At 43.4% G+C, this 16,729-nt stretch overlaps 1 protein-coding gene across 3 annotated transcripts in view; it reads right to left on the bottom strand.

The window, feature by feature from the left end:
• SNF4 (sucrose nonfermenting-like protein) overlaps positions 1–16,729 on the bottom strand; it is a 145,640-nt gene that overhangs the window by 76,323 nt on the left and 52,588 nt on the right. For 2 of the 3 annotated variants that reach the window (XM_087395148.1, XM_087395150.1), the window contains exons 4-6: positions 14,417–14,548; positions 14,190–14,249; positions 13,978–14,073 (exon numbers count right to left, since the gene is read on the bottom strand). In XM_087395148.1, the coding sequence (XP_087251274.1) occupies positions 13,978–14,073; positions 14,190–14,249; positions 14,417–14,548 (288 nt within the window). The remainder of the gene's footprint in view (positions 1–13,977; positions 14,074–14,189; positions 14,250–14,416; positions 14,549–16,729) is intronic. The other variant, XM_087395149.1, reaches the window with a different exon arrangement.

Consider the following 16,729-nt stretch of genomic DNA (forward strand, 5'->3'; position numbering starts at 1 on the left):
CTGCCACATTTGAAGAGGCAAAAGGTAATGTGCATTGGATGAATGCCATGCACGATGAGTTGCAGTCCATTGCAAAAAATCAGACTTGGGATGTTGTGGACTTGCCACAGGGTAAACATGCCATTGGCACACGATGGGTATTTAAAGTCAAACGGAAGCCAGATGGCTCCATTGACCGATATAAGGCCAGACTGGTTGCTAAGGGCTATGCTCAGAAAAAGGGCATAGATTATGAGGAGACATTCGCTCCTACATCCCGGATGACCACCATCCGATCAGTAATTGCAATGGCTGCACATTTTGAGTGGAATGTTCATCAGTTGGACATAAAAACAGCCTTCTTGAATGGGGACTTGCTGGAAGAGGTGTATGTCATACCACCTCCGGGCTTTGACATTACAGCAAATGCACTTCAAGTATGCAAGCTCAATAAAGCTTTATATGGGCTGAAACAGGCCCCTCGTGCATGGTATGCCAAGATACATGCCTTTTTGACCAGCAAGGGGCTGCACAATAGTCCTACTGAGAGCACCCTCTACATCAAGATGGATGGGGGGGAAATATTGGTCATCCTTCTTTATGTCGATGACTTACTGCTCACAGGGTCCAATGAAGAAAAAATTGCAGATTTCAAAGCTGATTTGCAGACCAACTTTGACATGTCAGATTTGGGACTGCTTCACTTTTATTTGGGGATCCAGTTCTCTCATGAGAGACGTGGCACTGTTATGTCTCAGTCCAAGTATGTTCAGAAACTCTTGGACAGATTTAACATGCAACAGTGTAAGCCCATATCCACTCCTATGGAACCAGGGCTGAAACTCACAATGCATGATGCAGGAGAATTAGTTGATGCCACACTTTACAGTCAGGCTGTTGGATGCCTCATATATCTCTGCAACACTAGACCTGATATTCAGTTTGCAGTATCTCAGGTGAGCAGGTACATGCACAGCCCAAAAACTATGCATTGGCAGGCAGTTAAGCGCATCTTCCGTTATTTGCAGGGCACAAAGTCTTTTGGCTTACTATTTCCCAGGGGGGTGACTTGCAGATGTATGCCTACAGTGATTCAGATTGGGCTGGTGATTATGACACTAGGCAGTCCACTAGTGGCAATTGTTTCTTTCTGGGTAAATCTTGTATTTCATGGCTGAGCAAGAAACAATCTACAGTGGCTACCTCATCATGTGAAGCTGAGTACAGGGCAGCTTTCACAGCAACAGTTGAATGTGTTTGGCTGCGACGTCTATTTGCTGATCTTCATCTGTCTTTGGAGGGTCCCTCTCCAATTCTCACTGATAGTCAGAGTGCCATTGCAGTGGCAAAGAATCCAGTGTTTCATGCTCGCACGAAACACATTGAGGTTCACTATCACTACGTCAGAGAGAAGTTGCATGCAGGAGAGATCAGTATGATCTTTGTGTCCACACATGACAACGTTGCAGATATTTTCACCAAAGCACTACCACGTGAAAAGTTTGAGGCATTTCGCAGTGCCCTGAGCTTATATCCGTTTGGTGATTGATTAGCCTTGTACATGACATTGGCACTGCAGGGGGGTGTTAGAATTATAGACATAATTCAGCAGTGACCAATGTAATATAATAAGCTAGTTAGGGGCATTTTTCCCTCATTAAGAGGTTTTTCCCCCTAACCACAGTTAGTTCACTAACTATGGTTAGTGACTACTAAGGTTTTGTCACTAGGACAAAACCTTATCTTTTTCCTTCAATGAGTAGTACTCACCATTCTATTGCAACTACGTCTTCAGCTTCCAAGCCTCCTGCTCTCTCACTCTCTCTTACTCTCTCTCACTCATTCTATTTGCTTCACTTAGTACCAATGGCCTTTTTGCCTGGAGGCAATTCAGTTAAGTGCCATGTTTCATTTTGCATGATAGAATCATATTCTGAATGCATGCTGCCATCCAATTACTGCCCTCTGCAGCATCCACAAATGTCAGAAGTTCTTCATCACTGCATGTGCTCTGAAAGGCATAATCAGTAAACAACCCAGATGCATGATGAGATTTTGCACGAGTCCTCGCAGGTAAAGGAGTATGTAACCTGCTGTCCCGTAATGTTTCAATCAGCCACCTGGGCACTCGTTTGGATGACTGAATGGCTGTCCTTTCCTCATCAACTGCCTGGTCAATATTTGCCTCATCTATAGGCATATGTGGTTCAGCCACAATAGGCTGATTAGTTTCTGTACCGGCCTGCGTAACAGCATGGGGAATCAAACTGGAATGTTCTGAAAATGAGGGACCTTCAGTTGTCATGGGCAGAATTTGTTCAAACACATCCCTGGAGTAGACACGGGCTGTTTTTGACAGGACAGCAATGGCTGAGTGGAATCCTCAGCAAAAATGACATCCCTGCTTGTAATAATCCTCCTGCTGGATGGATGATACAGCCAATACCCTTTGCTTTCAACACTGTACCCCACGAAAATACATTTGAGAGCCTTATCATCAAGTTTAGTATGATGTTGCTGTACAGCCACCTCCCGATGCTCCAGTTCAGCCACAGGATGTCTTGCCACCTCCACAAGCAGTAGAACAGGTGGTTCAGCAAGAAATTGCAGACATACATGCAGCAAAAACAGTCCCAAACTGGCTGTTACAGACTCTCAAGGAGAGTAAGATTGATGCTCCATTACCTAGGCACATGTGCATAGGCCAAGCAACCAAATACTCTGAGATGAGCAACAGAAGGCTTCTTACCATGCCATGCCTCATACGGGGTAAGATTATGCGAGGCCTTTGTGGGCCATCTGTTAAGTACATAATTTGCACACATGAGAGCTTCCATCCAGAACCTATTGGGCAAACCTTTGCCTTTGAGCATACATCTACCCATCTCCATTTCCGACCTGTTTTTCCTTTCAGCGAGCCCATTTTGCTCTGGGGTGTATGGAGTGGTACACTGATGGATGATGCCTCTCTCTGCAAGATATGCATGAAATTCCTTGGACATGTATTCTCCCCCTCTATCAGTGCGAAGTGTCCCCACTTTTTCTGAGGCATAATTCTCAACCTGAGTAATTAAATGTCTGAATTTTGTAAACACCTCTGACTTCTCCTTCAATGGGTAGAGCCACGTGAAACGAGAGAAATCATCAATGAAAGTGACAAAATACAGATATCCCCCAATAGATGGAGTCCTCATAGGACCACAAACATCACTGTGTATAAGCTGTAATCTACGGACAGCTTTGACAGTCCCATCTTTGGGAATCGGTGTGCAATGCATCTTCCCCAAGATACATCCCTCGCATACATGGCGAGTCAGAGTATGTATGTGTGGCATCTCGGACACCATTTCATGGCTGTGTAAACGCAGCAAACTTCTGAAATTGAGATGGCCAAATCGAGCATGCCATAATTCAGCATTTGCTAACTGTGATGGGGTGGTGGTGAATAAAGCATCATGCAAAGCACTTTCATAGTGATCAAGTCTGTAAAGACCATGGCATAAAGTTCTAGAAGCCACAATTGTATCACCATCACTAATGTCATGTACGGTGCATCTGTCATCCAAAAACTTCACCATTAAGCCACCATGGGCAATGGCTGAAACTGAAAGCAAATTCTTTTTGATGCCAGGCACCCATAGCACATCACAGAGTGTAAATGCACCACCATTTGCTGCGGTAAGTACAATCTTTCCCACTCCTTGCACAGGATGGGAGGAGTTGTTGGCACATGTCACCGTGCCTCCATGAGAACCAGCTGCATAAGATGTAAACAAACCCTTCTGTGAGGTAATGTGCTTGCTAGCACCACTGTCAAAATACCATACATTGGCATCACTCCCAGATTGTACTGCATAACACTGCAAAAGCCCATTCCTCATCATGGGAGGATGTATAAGTGTAATTTGCAGCCTCTTTGTTATCCGACTTGGGGACATTATCCATCACTGCCATGCTGGCCCCTTTGCTCTTTTCCTTCTCAAGCCTCTTGCATCCTGGCTTCCTGCAATAGTTGCACTTCCCCTTTTTCTTGGGTTTATCACCCTCTTTTTCATACTTGCCAGATGGCTGGCCTGCATCTTTCTTGGGCTTGCTGCCCCCCTGAAACGCAGCCTTACCTTTGCCTTTCTGGCTAGCAATAAAAGCCTGATCAGCCACACGCATCACGGTCCTATTATATCTGGACTGCTCCTCTTGCAAGAGTACAGAAACAAGCTCATCGAAGGTAATTGAATTGGGATTGCCCTTCATCACAAGCCGCATAGTAGTGGACACATTCTGATACGTGTCGGGGATGGCCTACAACACTGTAGAAACCAACGAGGCATCCGGAATAATCTCATCCACAGATGCTAATTGCTCCCGTAAATCCTTTACCTTCGTGAGATAATCATCCATGGAATCACCATCAAGCATAGGAAGAGTCTCCAATTTCCTCTTCAAGTATGCCACACGGGCTTCATTCCTAACTTGGTACAACTTTGCCAAATTTTCCCAAGCTGCCCTTGCTGTTTTGCATGACCGGATGTGAGGAATAATGCTTCTTTTAACAGATAATGCAATCAAGGCATGTGCATTGGCATCTCAGCCATCCCATCGACTCTGCTCTGGAGTAGGTGATTGTGATATCTCTGTAATCCGAGATGACTCGCCCTCTGAACTAGGTGAAGGAGCATTTGTTGGTGCATGTGGACGCAACTGAGTGTCATCCACAATGCCCCAAAAACCTTTGGCCACAAGCACATGTCGCATCATGTACGACCAGAGAGGATAGTTGGTCCCATCCAATTTATCTTCTGCAGAGAGCAATCCAAAAACATCCCTTTCTGCCATTGCAATTGCACAGAATTTTCCCAAATTTCTTCAAGAAATTGTACTGCAAAACTGAAAGCCCCAAATTTCGCTTGAAATTGCAACCAGAAAGGGGCAATAGCACAGAAAGCCCCAAAATTTGCAATTTCAACATAAAGCCCCAAATGTTTGGACTAAATCTGCAAATCTGTCTGCAAGATTGCAAGCAGAACCAAAAAACCCCAAATTTTTTAAGTAGATTCTGCAATTTGATTGCAATGTCTGCAACAAACAAAATGCCCCAAATGTGCTCCCAAAAACTAAGCCAAACAATGGCTGTCTACAAAATGTGCCTGCCAAAGATCACCTGCAAATTTCTCCTGCAAGAAAGAACTTGTACGCAGGTACAACCTGTACGGCCAGGTGATGTACAGACACTCAACGATGTACAGATGCTGGTACGAGCAACGCAGGTAAGCTGGTACGACGCTGCTACAGGTACAATACGAGTAGGTACGGTAGGTACAAGCAATACGACGGGTACGACAACAAGTACGACTAGTACGTACGACGATGACGTAGGTAAGTACGACTAGTACGTACAACGACAACGCAAGTTTGAGCAAATTCGTCAGGTACGGTAGGTATGATAGAGTATGAGCAGGTACGGACAAGTGGCGCAAGTCCAGTACGGAAATGATGCAAAAGGTACGGCGAACGTACGGACGACGACCTATTTGCAAATACCCCGTACGGCGAACTGATTGCAGATACACTGGTATGGCGTCAGCGCAGCTAGCGAAATGTGCAGGGTACAAATTTCGTACAGTCGTACGGACAGTCTTTGGATGTACGGACTGAATAGCAGCCGGAGCTTGGGCCGGAGGCAAGAGCTCAACGAGGCTCTGATACCATTTGTTGGTGCAGAGACGAGACACACGAGGAGAGAGCAAGCACACAAAGCTCAAAAATTGATATAGAAGATGTGACTAAAGTCACATCATATACATGGATAAGGTTGTGCTTGCTAAGCACACCTTGCTAAGCACACCCTGCAGGTCACATGGAAGTGTGCCTGCCAAGCTTGGGGGAAAAAAACCTCCACTAGTTGGAGTTAAAAAGTGCCCCGGGCCTACACCTAAGGTGTCACCCTACACTCCCAACACATAGGTGCTAACACTGCCAACCCATATAATGATAATGCCTGCATCAAGCAAGCTAGATTCTGCTCAGTATTCTGTGGAGTACAAAAGGAATCAGAAGCGTAGGATGAGTGACTATGGCATATAACAATGCACTTAGTGGACAACCCTGTCATACTAAGCACCGAAGGGTCCACTCTTCAGAAATATCTCCACATAGGATACAAGCAGCTTAGCTGTATACGAGACTGAAAAGGCCGGAACAAGAAATACAAGGAGATGTTGAAGACGTCAAAAAGGAATGAAGGAAGAAGAGAGGGGGAAAAAATGCAGTAAACTTCACGACAATAACCGCAGGGATCACGAAGGAGCGTAGACGGGCCCAGGATGGCAGTACAGAATGTACGAAATCCGTACAAGCTGTACGGAACAGTACGAAACCTTGACAGGACCTGCAGCAGAAAATCGAGGGCCAAAAATGGCGAGAAAAGTTTAGCAAAAGCAGCACAAGGGCACGTGGGCTGGCATAGGAACCAAGAAAGGGCGCAGGAAGCCCTAAACGATGGGCTTGCACACAAGCTGGGCTGGCTGCAAGGCAGGTCCGCTCCTCTCCTCCTCACACACACCACTCATACACACACACACTTTTTTTTTGGGGTGAAACCACTGTATTTATATTAAGAAAAGTTTTTACAATGAGAATAGTCTAAAGAAAAGACTATTCTGAAAAATCAAAAAAAGTGGGAAAACACCTCTAAAATGATACATCCAAGTCATCATGACAACAAGCATCATACAAAGATTGCTGTAACAATGCTCTAAAAAACTCTCTTACACACACACTTTTTTTTTGTGGAATCTTCGAGTCATTATATTACAAAAAAAACTATCCTTGAAAGGGAGAGCTATAATACATCAAGAGAAAATCTCATTGTAGAACAAATATACATCATGATCAAAGACACGAGATTGCAAGCAATCAAAAAGCGATTGCTACAAAGAGTGTCTAAAGAAAGATTAGAAAAAACAAGATCACCAAAGACCCTACAATTGGGATCCTTCCAGAGTGCCCAGTACCGAACCCAAACAAAAAAGAAATCAAACTCCTGTATGGGTGGATGTACACCAAAAAGCCAGAAGAACTTGCCAAAAGCAATCTAAGGAAACCGAGCTCTCAAAATCTGCCCAAGGAAGTCCAAAAAAGCACAAGAGAAAGGACAATGCCAAAAGAGATGAGGCACAGTCTCTCTAGGAGCCAAACATCTACGACAAATAGAGGAAGCAATATGTCATCATGCCAAGAGCTGTCCATGAGAAAGAACACCCAACAAAACTCTCCACAAGAAAACCTGCTGACGGAGAGGAATCTTAGAATGCCAAATCTGTCTCAAACGCTTTCGCCACCATTTCATAGGACGATTAAGATGCCAAAGCTGATTTGCCTTTTGCGAGATAAATGGTGGAGGAAGTAGAACTTTATAAAGAGAAGAGACAATAATATGTGCGAACTGCAGAGGACGGCATGACAAGCCCACAGAAGAAAGTGTCCAGTCTTAAAGACGATCGTAATCTTACGCCAAAGTGGACGATAATGCATTCCAAGGCGAAATTTGGCGACGGCCAAAGGAAAAGTAAGGGGAAATCCAGCATCATCAATAACATCCTGAACCAAACGAATCCCCTTGAGACTCAGAAAATACAAACGTTGAGGTTCCTGCAAAGCCAAAGGAAGGGCGAACACTCTAAACCAATGTATACTTTCAACTCTGAAAGAGTTGCCCTGCAAGGAATCACTGCCATGCCAATCCAAGTGGGAAAGGATATGTTTGCAATCCATTAACAAATGGGAAACCAAAGGACAGCCAGGGATTTTGCTTGTCACAGAACCAAAAAGAAACTCTCACTGGGTAAGCTACCAATGACCAAAAGCTGGAGATTCAACATACAAGAATAAATGACGAATCATGGCAGCCCATGGTTGAGAATCTTGCAAAAATTGTAGCATGAGTTTCTCCTTATGGGCAAGAATGTATAGAGATGGATATTGATAATATTAAGACCTCCATGCATCTTTGGAGAACAAAGCTATTGTACGTGAAGCAAACACAAGCTTTTTTTGCCATGGCGAGAACACCAGAAGATTTCTAGAACCTCAGACATAAAAGAGGCAAGATCGACCTTGCTGAACATAATAAGAGGCAAGTAGAATTGAATATACACTATCAGAATAGATTGCACAATTCGAATAAGAACATGCAGAGGCCAAGTTGCCAATTTCCACTACTCCAGCTTTTTCTTGAGAGCTGCGAGAATCCAATCAAATTGTTGACGAGGAGAAAGTGTCCAACTCAAAGGATAGCCAAGATGACGAACCAATTGAGTTGGTGAGATGATTTCTCCAGGCCATAAAAGAGAGTGCCATTTTTTGGAATGCAAAGGCAACAATTTTCATTTCTGAAAATTTACATGAAGCCCAGCAGCTAAACCCTATAAAGAAAGAGCTTGCATTAGCTCTGAAAGATCCTACTCTGTATTGGAGTGAAAAAAGAATCATCTGAAGTTTGAGCAAGCAATGGTTTACTGTCATGAATTTCCAAACCATGTAGCTTATCCGTAGCTACGAGATGATCCATATACTGAAGCATGGGGTGCGTGGCTATAGCATACAGTAGCGCACTAAGTGGACAGCCTTGACGCACCGAACAACGAAGAGTCCATGCTTCGGAGATATCCCCAGAAAGAATGCAAGCAACTTGACTGTCACTATAAAGCCAGTATATGATATGCTGCAATTTCTGCCCAAATCCCAAAGCATGCATTGTCTGAGAGATGAAGTCCCATTGGACAGTATCAAAAGCCTTGGCAATCTCAACTTGCAGTAAAAGAACATCCTGTGTATTTGGCATACTCAATTCCAACATAAGCATTTGAGATATTATCAGTAATATGTCTGCGAGGAACAAAACCATATTGTGCAAGATGTAAACCATCATGCAAGTATTCTTTAATACGATCAACCACCATTTTGGTGATGATTTTATAAATGACAAGCATAAGAGTAATGGGTCTCCAATCAGCCAATGATTCACAAATCTGCTTTTTGGGAAGAAGCTTTACTAGCCCTTTTTTCCAAGAAACTGGCATATGTTGCTGTTCCCAGGCATGGTTGATCGTACGCAGCAAAATGGGCTTGAGAAGATCCCAGTATTCAAGAAAAAATTCCACTGTAAGGCCATCCCATCTCGGAGATTTCCATTTACTACATGATCGGACAGCAGTGGTCAATTCTCTTTCAGTGAAAGGGCATTCAAGCTCAAGAGCTTGTGCATGCAAAACAATAGGGAAAACATGCTGCAGTAATTGAGTCCGAGCTGCCAATACTGCCGGAGAAAGAGGATCAGCCTCTATCCAAACTGCCTGGAAAAATGATGAACACAAGCTGCAGCAAGTTGAGCTCGAGAGGAAGTCCAATATCCATCAGAAAGCAGAGTACGACAAATATTGGTAGCTTGTCACTTATGATGTAAGCTCTTAAAAAAACCCTTCGACGAGCAACCTTTATCCAAGAAAGCTCGTTGACGAGCTCTTGTCTCCCATTTGGCAATTTTTCTATGATCATTACTTTGCAAACATAAAGATGTGCTTTCTTCAAAAGACAAAGACCGAAAATGACTGAGTTCAATCAAAGACTGACAGGTAGATTTTGCCCGAGCAACCATATCCCTCAATGTCTTAAGATAATTTTGCCATAATCGCGAATAACTATTGTTAACCATGAGGAGCCTTCTGTGTGGAAGCCTATCATCCAGCATGTCATGCAGAGAAATCCTCAAACATAGATTTGCATGATCAAACTGCACAAATGCATAATCAACTGACAAGGTAGTAGTAAAAGTATCAAAGTGCTGAGGATCAACTCTATACCACCTGTCCAGTCTAGCTTTGTATGTAGATTAAGCATTGTGCTAGAAAGTAAACCCAGGCAGCAATGGATAAGATGCTGTCCAAAGATCAGCAAAATTGAAATCAAGCAACAATTGGTCTAGACCAGCTTTGCCTCTCAGAGGCCAACATATGTGTATGGCCAGATGTATTATCCCCTGGCTGAGGAGCATTGTTGAAGTCACCACAAAGAAAAGCATACTGCCTCCATGGATACCTCTGCATAACTTCCCAAATCTGTCCTCCATGACGAGAGGACTGAGGAGCATAGACAGATATCACCTTGTACAATGCATTGCATAACCATCCATCTGCCTTGTGAATCATTGAAGGCCACAGAGGGATGAAGATCATGCCTGATCACAAAGACCACTCCCGAAAAGGAATGCTGTCCAGCATATAAAATCTCATAACCGTGAAAATGACCATGCTGTCCAACATACACATGCTGATTATGTTCCTACAAAGCTACCACATCTGGCTGTAAGTGATTGAGATACCCCCACACTGTCTTCCATTTAGAAGCATCACACAATCCCTGTACATTAAGTGTCAAACATATAAGTTTCAACAGCATATTTATAGATTATGTACACAAGAGAGAGAACTGAAATCAGGCCTGCATATCAAGTTCAAGATCCGGACCCCGGCCCTGAGGTATCACAACTGATTGAGAAGTGGACAGCAAACCAACAATATCTTCTTCGGGAAAGAGAGTCTGACTGGCTGTCACAGCTGCCCATGTAACACCCACTCGTGAATTTTCTTCAGGAGTACGACTAGTCGAGGATGCACCATTCCAAGTGCGACAAGGTAAAGGTCGTCTAGCAACGACAGTTTTCCTGAGAGTCTGTCAAACCTCCTGCAAAGTTTTGTCTTTCCCTTTGGGCTGAGAGATGGAAGGCATAGAGGGAGAGGCATTCCCATTGGACACAACAGGTGTCTTGCCTTTTTCTTGAGCTGGAGTAAGAGGCTTGACACCCTTCTGTTTGAAAACGGGCTGACCCATCATTTCTTTAGTAGGCATCTGAGAAAGCATATTTTCCAAAGGCCTTTTGTGCATAACAAGAGGACACTGAGAAGCCATGTGGCCAAACTTCTTACATTCAAAACATGCACCTGCAAACAGGCCCCACTTGAGCACTGCCCATATCCACCTAATTCACCGTAACAGAATAGGAGTCAGGAGTGGGATTTTCAGTATCCCACAAAATGCAAAATCGGTTGGAGTTCCCATTTGGCAACGGAGGGCACACCACCTTACCCAACGATGCTGCAATTTTGGATAAAAGAGAAGCCAAGCATTGAGGGAAGTCAACCACTACCACCCATACCGGACAACGATGGCAAATTAAAGCCTGATAATCCTTGGTGGGCGACCAGGGCAAAACATGCACCATCTGATGCCCATAAAACAAAGGGTAGTGTTCAAGGAGCATCTATTTGTGCAGTTCATCTATCATAATAACCTCCAAAAAACCCCGAGCAACATAATGCACTTTCCGAACAAAACAACCACCCAAAGTCCCGATGAGCCAATTTCCCACATCTACTGCAACAGGCAAGCGTCACGGGGAAAAAAATATAATAGCATGCTTGGCATATTCACGCACAAGATCAACAATGTCATCCATCTCCACCATGAGCCCAACAGTGGGAGCAGAGTCCTTCCAATCCCCGCGCGTGTCTTCAAAGCCCTCATACATAACATCAAAAACCAGTTGAGACTCAAGAGAAGCATGCATCAAGTCATCCTGACCCGAGTCCTGTTTCTGCTTCTTGTGCATGTAGGTCTTGACAATTTCCATGGGAAAATGAAAGGAGTAACAAGGAGAAGCTGAAAGGGAAAGAATAAAGGAAAACAGAGAGAGGCTGAGAACTCTCTCTACAGACAGCATGGACTGACAAAATCTGACTGTACTGAATGTACGGATTTTTGTACGAAAATATCTGCCAGTACGGATTTTTCTGACAGTACGAAAACTGTTCGGATTTTTGTGTGAAAATTTGCACGGAAAATTTCTGGCAATACAGATTTTGTACGGATTTTTCTGGCGGTACGGAATTTGCATGGGATTTTCTGCCCGTACGGATGTACCGGCGGCTGACCCAAAAAATTTCTGACGGTACGGATTGAAGTACGCACGGGCTGACACGAAAATGTACGGACAAGCACCCGCAGCATGGAAGCATGAGGGCTGGTGCGAGAACCAAGAAAAGGAGTAGGAAGGGGCATGCAGGATGCTGGCTACAACCTGGTCTCCTTCTCTCACCACAAACACACACCTCTCTCTCTCACTCACACACACTCACACACAATATAACCACACACACACACTTTTTTTTTTGTGAAATCTTTGATTGATTATATTATATGCGTAGCAACCTCAAAATAAGGTGCTACAATTACATCAACTGAAAATTACAGCATACAATTCCTTCCAAAGGTCAACCAAATCCAGATGCAATAGTAATTGAGACCATGCATGCCTTTCAGGAGTTAACATATGGTCATCTCTGGAGGTGTTGTCACCCTGTTGTGGAGCATATTAAAATCCCCACATATGTAGGCATGATATCTCCATGGATATTATTGCATGTCATCCCAAATTGCAGTTCTTTCTCTAGAGGACTGAGGTGCATAAACAGAAGCAAATTCAAACACCTCTCCTCGAATAATGCATTGGAGAACAAGCCATCTGCCTTTGTTGTCATTTAAAGCAATAACTGGTTGAAGCTCATGTTTGATCAGAAGGACTACCCCTGAGAAAGAGTGCTCCCCAGCATAGAAAATATCATAACCACAATAGTGTCCTTTCTTTCCTGCATAGACATGTTGGTTGTGTTCTTGTAATGCCACTATGTCAGGCTGAAATGTATTGATGTACAGCCACACAGATTTCCATTTCCTACTGTCACACATCCCCTGGACATTGAGTGTAAAACATTTGATATGAGCAGTCATACACACACACACACACAAACAAGCACGCACGCACGCACGCACGCATGTGTGCACACACATCTTCTCACACACACACACACACACAGAGAAAGAGTTAAACTAGTTAAATTTCTACCACAACACAACCTAACCCCAAAACAAGAAGAAGAAGAAGAGGAAGAAGGAAACAACAACTAATACTAACACAAGGCAACAAACAAAACAAAATGAAACACCAACGCCAACACGACGAAACAATTATTATCATTATTTTTTGAGTATTTCATTTATTTTAAATTTAAAATCATAATAAATAATAAAATAAGGGAGTAGAAGGAAAGACATAATAAACAAATTTTACATACATACAATCCTTCTAGCCATGGGACAATTGGGAATGGAGAGAAGCGGTATACTAAATCTGTTAAGTACAAGAGATGTCAACTAATAGACTCCTGGAAAGCTAATTCTTGAACACACCTGAGAAAAACAAACAAACTAGTAAAAACCCACGCACCCCCTCTACCAAAAGTTAGATCCTACACTCGGTCTAAACAGAGAACATCAAGAGATGTCGACTGTAGACTCACCCCAAGCCTTACAAAGCTGGGTTGCTGATCACGAGAAACCTTGCAAAAGCACACTCTTACACTCACATCCAATGGACGCTGTTACGGCTTGGTTTCAGACATGGTGAGCTGAACCCGCTGGCAGCACCCTCTAGGGATACGCAAGTAGTAGAGCCGTACCCACAGCAGCAACTCCTCAACTCTTGGAAAGAAATACCCATTAAACAAAGGTTTTCTATTACAAGCAACACATCAACCCGATATATAAGACATGTTTACTTGCAGTCAGATGTCTCACGACACAATGCTGCTTATTTGAACTCATTCTCTGGACAAAAAAACCCACTCTATCAAAAGAGTATCCACCACTTGAGGTCTAAGACAACAAGATGGCACAAAAAGGGACAAGACACACAAACCACGGATAGACCTATAGCATTGGACTCTTTTAATTTATAGAGCTTTGATGGTGTCTGCATTTTTATATAAATGCCTGACTTGCTACTGAATCAGTTAAGACTGAAGTCTCATGAATCACGAGAATCCTTACAACCCAAACATGCCCATATGCCTTTATACTGCTATACAAACAAACGATAGCAAAGCATACCTGCATTAGAATCGCTATGAAATCGGATGCAGTCAGCATTCCAACGAATTGTTGCCTATCAGAATCCCATAGAGGAGCAACTGGAATCCCCTGTATCTAAAACACTTTGTCAATAATGACTACAGCATCTTGCAACAAATACAGTTTTTTCCACATTTGCACAAATATTATTTTTAGCTTCATCGTTAAGAGACTAGAAGTCAAAGAATTACCTGCTCATACAGCACATGGAATGCCTGTTTTATCGGTAAAGAGATGTCAAGCGCCACAACCTGTACCCATATTTCATAAATTGTATTAAAACATAAATTGAGGTGAGTACAGGTAGTTCATGTTAGGTGAGGCCTGCAGAATGATTGTGCTCATACTTTTCTAAGGACTCTTTTCTGTGTTTTAACTTCCAAGACAAGCAAGGTCTTTGCAGCAGGCCGACAATTACCTTCCCCGAATCTGGAAGTATTTCGTATGCTGTATGGTTCATCAAAAACTCATCAATACGTTGTCGGGTTGCATCTGCATCCGCTACGGTAATATTCTGCATCTCTTCTAGTGGCAGTTCATGACGCGGAGCCTACAAACCCCAGTAAAATAGTGAGCACCAACAATTACATTCCCAAATACAAGCATACTCTGCAATCCAAGCAACATCACTGCCAATATAGTGCATATGAAATACATGTAAGCATAATAAAAGCTATGGTAACATCTGAAGCAAACTCCTAATTTGCATACTAAAAATACATAGTATAATTACGAGAGAAAGCATACACTGTGCAATTTCACCATAAAAACCATGCAAGCATGTTGCACTTTAACTTCATCTCTGTAGGGACGATCGCAAAAGAGAGAAAGAGTGCAGGTAGAAAAGAGTCGCACGATAGTTCAGCCATCACGTCAAACTTAGATGATGAAAAAATCTAAGTAGAAGGTACTTGTACCTAGTCCTAGGACTAAGTGTCCTAGGTGTCACATAGGACTAAGTGTCCTATGTGGCCTAAAAGGCACTAACACTACAAGTACCTACACTTATGCCTACAAGGCACATACCATGGCCTATAGGGCATCACTAGAACCACCAGAAGATGGCCTACAAACCCCCCTCCATGGGATGGGCTGAAGTACTCTGGAAACGTCTCAGAATACCTGGTATTTTTTGGTCATGGTGGCACATGTTCATCCAAAAGGATATAGCCACCTATGAATGTACAAGGGATGTCAGATCATGTAACAAAGGGAACCAAGTGTAAAGCCTGTCGGAAGACTTGAACTTGGGATGAGGAAGTGCCTTTGTAAACATATCTGCTATGTTGTCCTATGTGGGAAGATAGGACAACTCTATGTCTCTTGCTGACAACCGCTCCCGAACATAATGAGAGTGAACTTCGATATGCTTGGTACGCGCATGAAACACTGGGTTACACACAATGGCCAAAGCACCTGGCTGTCAGTGTAGACAATAGTGGAGGATGTCTCGCAAATACCAAGATCTGTAAGTAACTGTCGAAGCCAAACACACTCTACTATAGCGATGAAAGCTGCCATGTACTCAGCCTCACAGCTAGACGTGGCAACTGTTGGTTGCTTCTTGCTGAGCCAAGAGATACATGAATTGCCAAGCAAAAAACAATTGCCGGTAAGTGACACTCTGGTGTCGGAACATCCTGCCCAGTCACTATCCGTGTAAGCATGCATGGTAAGTGAACCCTGATCACCATAGAAGAGGGCTAAATCCTGAGTGCCTCAGCGATATCTGAAGACTCTCTTCACTGCTTGCCAATGCTGTGAACTCGGCATGTACACGAATCTGCTGAGCTGAGATACTGCATACTGCAAGTCAGGTCTGGTGTAACATAAATAAATAAGGCATCCAACAGCCTGCTGATAAAGAGTGATATCACATGGTGGGCTCCCATCATGAGCTCAGAACTTGAAGCCAGGTTCCACTGGAGTAGAGATTGGCTTGCAATCCTCAAACTGAAAACGATCAAGGAGCTGTCCAATATACTTGGACTGAGACATCATGATACCCCCCTCAACATCAGCAAATTGAAAGCCCAAATAATAATGGAGCTGTCCCATGTCTGACATGTCAAAAATCTGCTGCAAATCAGCCTTGAAAGCTGCAATTTGCTGAGTCTCTGGGCCCGTGATGAGCATATCATCCACATATAAAATCAGCACTAAAAAATCAAATCCATTCCCACGAACATAAAGAGTGGGTTTTGTGGGACTATTCTGAAAACCAAGCGATAGTAAGTGTGCATGAATTTTAGCATACCATGCCCTGGGTGCCTGCTTCAAACCATAAAGGGCTTTTCTAAGCCGGCATACCTTATTTTCAGAATTAACAACCTCCAAGCCAGGAGGTTGTGTGACATAGACTTCTTCCTGCAGATCCCCATGAAGAAAAGCAATCTTGATGTCAAGTTGGTGCACTTGCCAATCATGATGGGCTGCAATGGCAATGACACATCTAATGGTAGTAATCCTGCATGTGGGAGCAAATGTCTTCTCAAAGTCAATGCCTTGTTGTTGAGCATACCCTTTTGCAACAAGACGGGCTTTGTATCGATCTATGCTGCCATCAGATTTCCTTTTTAATTTGTAGACCCACCACGTTCCAATGGCATGCTTGCCGGGAGGGAGATCTACTAATTCCCATGTGTCATTTCTGGCAATAGATTGTAACTCAACTTTCATTGCATCCATCCACTCTTTGCTCTCAAAAGCATCTTTATGGCACAGAGGCTCT

This window comes from Dipteris shenzhenensis, chromosome 24 (assembly GCF_047967505.1).
Source record: "Dipteris shenzhenensis isolate YYH24624 ecotype China chromosome 24, Dip_SZ_1.0, whole genome shotgun sequence".
In the NCBI taxonomy this organism is placed as follows: Eukaryota; Viridiplantae; Streptophyta; class Polypodiopsida; order Gleicheniales; family Dipteridaceae; genus Dipteris; species Dipteris shenzhenensis.